Source organism: Papilio polytes, unplaced genomic scaffold (assembly GCF_000836215.1).
Source record: "Papilio polytes unplaced genomic scaffold, Ppol_1.0 DF821289.1, whole genome shotgun sequence".
Lineage (NCBI taxonomy): Eukaryota > Metazoa > Arthropoda > Insecta > Lepidoptera > Papilionidae > Papilio > Papilio polytes.
This window is the reverse complement of record NW_013527915.1, coordinates 6,298,918-6,306,072: the sequence shown is the minus strand read 5'-3', so window position 1 is coordinate 6,306,072 and position 7,155 is coordinate 6,298,918. Positions and strand designations below refer to the sequence as shown.

The following is a 7,155-nucleotide window of genomic DNA, read 5'->3' as shown; positions in this document are numbered from 1 at the left end:
TCACGCCGGACACCCGCAGCCCTGCGCACACAGCGCGCCCTCAGACACATCGCCGCGCTCGGGTACCGCGCGCACCGCCGCGATACCATACCAGTACCACACTGACACACGCTATCCACGATCTAACTATCGACATGCTCTTCTCATCCTTCACTACTCTAAAACCCCCATTTTCAGCAGTTTTATACGCGATTGTAAATTTACTTTAGCTTCTTTTAATGGACAACATTAATCATAGAACTTTAAATCAGTTTTTGATAAAAAAAAAGCATAGAAAATATAGAAGACTTCGAGCAACAGATCTTTTTTGCTGAAGTTATTGCGCTTTCTATTCGACATGTTTATTTTTTGGTTATTTAATATATTAACGTACAACTTAAAAAAAAAAGGTTTTATTACATACAACAACATTTAAATCCAATTTTTTAAGTAATCGTCGAATTACTTGGTCAAATAACGGGGATATAAAAGCCTTTAGTACCTGTGGCAAGTAGCATCACTCGTACTTGCCTGGTATAAGATGAATCGTACGACAGCAATATACTAACTCCCACATTAATCACAGTGACATCGATCTATGTTACTATAAGTACTATGAGCTAAGATGCATATCAATTTACGTGACTAGAATAGTACAATATATTATTCACAACGAGTGTCCAGTATAACAAGGCCATGCCACATTACAGCACGAATGGAAATCACAAATATCAAATAGTCGGATGCTCACCACCGTGCGGACGATTAATACATTCCTACTCTCTGCTCTAAAGAAGCATGGCCGTTAGGGTAATTTACAATGCCTTACGATCAATCCGTGACACAACGTCTCATCGAGCAAAGAAACTAATAAACCATATACAGAGTGTAAAGTCCCACCACATTATTAAGGAAACTTCATGCTCGAATGAATGTTATGTAATTAATGTAAACGCGTAAGCTTTCAATAGTATTTGGAGTTATAAAGAGTGGGTATAATGTTCCTCACCTTCCGGCCATTGCACGCACACTGAAACAAAATCAAATTAATTTATTAAAAGGGGTGCTAGCTATTCATCGCATATAACTAGGCTAGCACAAAGAAGACAGGCCTAGAAGTCATTCTCCGCTACGGATTTGAAATATTGACAGTGCAAGGTAGAAGTTGCATTCCTTCTAGCGAACGTCAAGATAGAACTCTTTGATAGACAAAGTGGAATGATAACGTAGCAAGCTGTCTAAGTTTGGTGTTATCCGAAAGTGTTACAATCAGGCAACAAATGCCGGAGACAGCCTATTCATATTTAATGAGCATAATAAATAAATTTAATAGATAAACAAAAGTTTAGGGAATATCTATGTAGCAAAAATAGCGTAACATGCATTAGGCATGCCGACGTCACAGAGTTCATTGCTAATTTATAAAGGCTAATCGTAATATATGTAATTTTTTAAATTCAGCAACTAAACTGGCCGAAATAATAAGTCTATGGAAATAAAATTAGTCGCCAATCGTTTAATATTATCAATATGCCGCTCAGGTGTAGACTGTCTCCGGCGATGACAGTGGACTCGTTCTCTAAATAGCATTCACCTACTCGCATGCCGACAAAGTATCTAGCCAACATGTAACAAGTGAAAACATTAACATGGACAACACCGATCTTTAGTATGGCAGCTCTCTCACCCAAAGTGGGAACTGATCCATTTCTAGCCAGTATAACTGGATGGATTAAAAGAGAAAAATCCCATGATGCATTATTACATAAAACAGATTATTAAATATGTTAAAACATTTCATTTTCTTATAAATATGTATTTAATGTGTTTTAAATTTTAATCGTATCAATAATTATTAGGATCTGAAGTTTAGCAGGGACTTACCGTTAGGGACCGCTGGTGGTTTCTTAGTTTGTACCCTCGCAGTTGCATTATTAACCTGATTAGGAATTAAGCAATATGTCAGAAAATATCAACGCTAACAAAGCTGTTAGAAATGTTAAATTTGATTTTAATATTTAAAAAGAAAAAAGGAGAATTTAAATGAAAATAAAAGAATGATTCTAGTAATAATTTATATGACTTTATTTTGCACTTTAAGATAGGTAATACCACTGTGTGGTGCCACTGGTCCTGGGTCGAAAACTAATACATTTTGATGTAATAGATTTGGAAAGGGATGGATACCATTGTTTGGACACTACATACAACAAATTTAAGTTTGAATGTGTCTGAGTAAATATGAAAAATATTGTCATATATAAAGAATCGTTGAAAATTAGAGAAAGAATATATAAAAATTTATTTATCAAACCAACATATTTCTGTAAGAGACTAGGCATTTGTATCAAAGCAGTTGTTCATCTTCATATTTAGTTGCAATAGATAATCTTTTCTTGTATAATTTACAGTAATTTTTAATTACTTTAACATTTAAACAATCATTAGACATTGTTTATTGACTTGAAATTTTTGAAAAGACATAAAAGAGTATGACAGTAAACAAATATTAAACTTAAAAGTGCATTGGCTGTCTTACCTCGTCAGTATGAGACGGTACGGTTCGTTCTACATTTCTCTGTGAGACAGTCTCTCAATCAATCGGCATTTTAAATGACCGTCTAGAGAGTAAAGGGATAATAAAATAAATAAGGTTTGTTTGTGGATTAGATGAGGGGCGGGGCGGCATACTTATAGTGCTAAATGCGGCCGGCGCGGCCTGGGCGGCGGGCGCGCGCACTAGCATGTAGACTAGCAGTAACTACAGAGCAGAGGGCGCAGGTTGCGGTGGGCGTGGGCGTGGGCGTGGGCGGGATGTTAAAGTTACATAGTGCTACGGATGGTATCATTGAATCATGCAGACCTCTATCTTTCTGCCCTCAACCACGGTGCCGTGAAGACGCTCTCGTGCTCGCTCCGCATCACCACTATTTGCGAATGTTACAAAACCGAATCCCTGCATGCAAGACAGACAAAACATGCATTAAAAACAGCGTCGCTCAAAAAACAACGTGCAACAAAAATTAACATTTATGCATTGCATATTCTTTATTTAAACATGGTTGTGAGATATCGACAGGATTTTCGTTTCGGTTACGTTGCCGGTTTGAGCGTACTCTAGCTGAATGTCGGGGACACAGAAGCGGCGCCAGATCGGCCAGCGGTCAGCTAATGTCATTGGATATCTCTCATTGGATCTAGCGCTCGGTACTATCGAAACATTCGTTACGACAAAACCTACGAGTATGTGAAGGATTGCTTTTTAAGCTGATTTATTGGACACTACTTTAATCAAAATATCTATTTGTTTCTGTATGGAATGTTAGCTGCAATTTGTTCTCTAAAAGTCATCGGACATGCAGTTAACCGAAATATACAGTATTTAACTAAAGAGAATGGTCTTTATAAGATACATGTACAAATTCTATACTGTGGATATGTATTGATAAATCGTATGTTTATATCGATAGTGAACTCATCATAGCGTTTTATTTGGATACTACCATCAACCTAGAAGTTTTGAAAAAATATTGTGCATAAACTGTACAGTGCCAAAACACAAAAAATAAATTTGATTCAAAGCAATGTATGCCATTCTAAAAATGAATTCATTAACTTTTTAGCATCTCGCAACTCGAAGTTGTAAATAATAGTTTATATGCGTTCAGTATAATTTTCCATAATTATCAAGTTTGTTTTCATCAACCGTGCTACAGGTAATAAACTACTGTTAAAACATGGTGATAACCCATAGATACAAAAAGCAGCTAGCACAGCACACAATACAGTGGAAGAGACGAGTCGTGAAAGTGGCAAACGAGTTGCTGATTGTACGAAACGCTTACATTTATAAAAAGCATGACAGCTCTATTATCACAATTACCATTCTGAGTGCACATATTTCATCAATAAAATGTAAAAAACAACAACAACTTGGGCAGAGAGAAAGAGAGAGGAGACCGAGTGACGATCGTAATAAAAATGTAAGCGTCGTGTGAAAAGGCGACGTCGTCGAAGGTAATTTGCCCGATCGCACTGTTGTCAACTATCCGTATTGGGAACATCGGTCTAGCGGACGGGGAAGACACTAATGCCATTCTCCAGAATAAGCCAAACTAAGTGATGCACCAAAATTACTTCTAGAATATTTATCTTACGTTATCATTTTATAACACAGAAAAGTAATTAGGGTCAGCGAAGTATACATGCCCAAATACTAATGAAACATTGTGTCCCCTTGTTAGGAAGCGCATGACTGAGAAATCTAGGATTACAACAAAATAACATTTTCAATCTAATAGAATCAGATTAAAGTATATTTCAGAATGACGCATCACCCAAACTACACACATAGGAAAGTTCAATCTAATCATAAACAAAAGCCATAGACACGTATAAAATAACGTTCCTTCCATCGTAAATACAACTATGAAGAGCAAGCGGTGCAGTTTGGACGATAGTAAAATATTTATTAGTGATGAATAATAGAGCTGTCCTGAAAATGTGACGTAGAAAATCAGCTGTTATAGTGACGATGCATTTTTCTCTAATACTGCATATCCCAATGTGAGGCATTGAAGAAAAAATAATTCGGAGCTATTATATCAAAAGAGTAAATACGTTTTAGACATGAGCGGGCATGGACTACTGTAGGGTCGGTCACCAAACTGACACAAGGAAAGCAGTAAACACGAAAAAGCGATCAATCCAATCAATTTTTTGTTGAAGTCACTTTCAATCATCTCTTTCTAAATTGTTAGAACTGTAATGTTCCAGATTTTACAGTGAGTTGTTTTTTGAGTGTATCAATAAATTGTGAAAATTGATTAATGTTGTCCTGGACACTCGTACCAATGACAGGCTTTTTGTTTCCACAGTACATTTATACATAAACTTATGAAATCTAATACAGAATACACTAAAAGCTTGTCAAAGGTACTAACAACTTAACATAACAGATCAGTCAATTTTTTAAATCAGATTACATTTTATAAATATTACTGTTTAATGGAAATATACAATGCAATTAGAAATACTGCACCAAACATTAAATCCAAGAATATGCTATGAGATAGAGATTGTTTTAACACAAATAATATAAAATTTAGTCTAAGCCCTTTCGCCTTGAGACTCATGTAAGCTTGTATATTAATGAAAGGCATTTATCTTGAAGAGATAAAGTTTATATTTGTGGGAAATCTTTATAATAACTTAGTTTGGGCAGCAAAAGTAATTGTTAATCGGGCTTCTTAGCTGTTGCATGTGAAATCAACTATTTAACTAGACCAATAAATCCTTCACAAAGTATATTTTTCTTAACAATAGCTAAGAAGGTAGCATCTGTGAATTATAGGAATATAAGTGGTTAATAAACTCAATTTGGAGCGATAAATCACAAACGATGACGTTCTATCTCTTATGATTTTGGTAAAACATTTATAGTAAATATAAATTCAGACATAATGCGTAAAGTCGAATATTTTTATAGCACAATTTTAACAAGAAAGTTTAAATGCAGCTTACAACTTAATAAGCTGTTTGAATTCAATAACTTTGACAACGAATTTCGCACGATATTAAACTAATAAGGGTTTGGATTAAGGGTAAAGCACTTTAATTCCTATAACTCACAAACAGAACTGAAGCAACAAACATTTTTTATGAAACTGAGCATATGTATTAAGTATTTAATACGTTAAAAATAACCACAGTATTTTGAATCTTAAAAATTCTTAATAATTAATGAAGAACATTTTATTTAGGCTTACAGATAATATCCGTATATTATAATGTCATAAAAGCAGTTTATTGCTTCATAAGACGCGCGGTCTCTTAATAAAAATCGTCAAAGTGGCCACAATGAAATCCACGTTAATGCCGTGGATTTCAGGGCCACTTCGTATCACTAGAGGAGACACATAAAACGGTGCTTACCTTCGAGCCGCGTTCGTTGAAGATAATTTCTACATCAAGTATCGTGCCATATTGCTGAAATAAAAACATCGGTAGTTAATGAAGTCGGTATTCAAGCGAAGTGTTGTCATGCAGTGCGCGAAGGTACCAATAGAGTAGCATACGTACGCCGAACATGTTCCTTAGGTCGGGGTCTCTGAAGCGGAAGGGTATGTTGGAGACGTGCAGGCGCTTGGGCTGCGAGCCCTGTGAGACGGGCACGACGAGCGTCTTCTCGGGTCCGACAGCGGCGGCGGCGGCTGCGGCTGCGCTAGCGGCAGTAGTGGCGGCGTGAGCAGCCTGTGCCGCGTGCGCGGCGTGCGCAGCATGCGCGGCCACCGCCTGTTGCACCGCCGCTTGCTGCGCGACTGCCGCCGCTACACTCACGGGGGTGCTCTCCTCTGTGCCTTCGTTTTCATTTTGCTGTGGATCATGTACGATACATGTTTAAATAACAGAAGACAATATGCTGTTTTTAAACCAAATAAAAATATAAGTTACTTCTCTCTGCCACTTATGAGTATAAGCCCAAAGGGTTTTATCGGAGGTCAAATCAGCCCAATGGGATTTTTAATTCAATTGCAAGTGGAAAACTACTTTCTGTTATTAACAAGATTTTATAAATATTTAACATTTAACAACATCCTTATAATTACCGTTACCATTTAATGAGAGATTCGCAAGTAATAGGCGTCATCAGGTTTTTTAATTCATCGACTGCGCTGTTTAACTTATTTTTTTTATATTGACCAGTTACAAATAGCAGTAGAGTTATAAATTAGAGCATTACTAAAATATTCGCATTTAAAACTGACGAAATCGTGAACGTTATGAATAGTATAAACATTTTTTTCTATTTTAAAGCACTTAAGTGTTTCAATTTAAGATTGCGTCGTTAGGTTTTGAGGCGGCGTTGGCAGCCGAAACCTATTAATATTTTAGATACGCAAAGACCTGCGCCCAGCGACAGCCGCTATAAATTAACGTTGAGAAGAAATATGAAGGAGCTTTTAGAGTATTTGAACAATTAATACAAATCCTGTTTCCATTGAGGTCAATGATGTCGAATGTTTTTAGTTTATTCCAACAGATAAATCGAGAATTAATTTTTAAAATAAATGTAAAGTATAACTTCTTACATTCATAGATTTGATGGATTTAATCCAATTTAAATTTCGTTACGGATTGTACTTACTGAGCTGTTATTTTGATTTTCTATTGAGT

The 7,155-nt window shown here is 36.2% G+C and overlaps 1 protein-coding gene across 1 annotated transcript in view; it reads right to left on the bottom strand.

The window, feature by feature from the left end:
* The window catches only part of LOC106109171 (RNA binding protein fox-1 homolog 2), a gene marked incomplete at its 5' end in the record, with an annotated part of 11,239 nt that extends 4,089 nt beyond the window's left edge, over nt 1-7,150 (bottom strand). The window contains 7 exons of the mRNA XM_013290576.1: nt 5-21; nt 989-1,009; nt 1,864-1,918; nt 2,843-2,935; nt 5,914-5,967; nt 6,061-6,354; nt 7,127-7,150. Coding sequence (XP_013146030.1) covers nt 5-21; nt 989-1,009; nt 1,864-1,918; nt 2,843-2,935; nt 5,914-5,967; nt 6,061-6,354; nt 7,127-7,150 — 558 coding nt within the window. The remainder of the gene's footprint in view (nt 1-4; nt 22-988; nt 1,010-1,863; nt 1,919-2,842; nt 2,936-5,913; nt 5,968-6,060; nt 6,355-7,126) is intronic.
* Between the last annotated feature and the right edge of the window lie 5 nt (nt 7,151-7,155).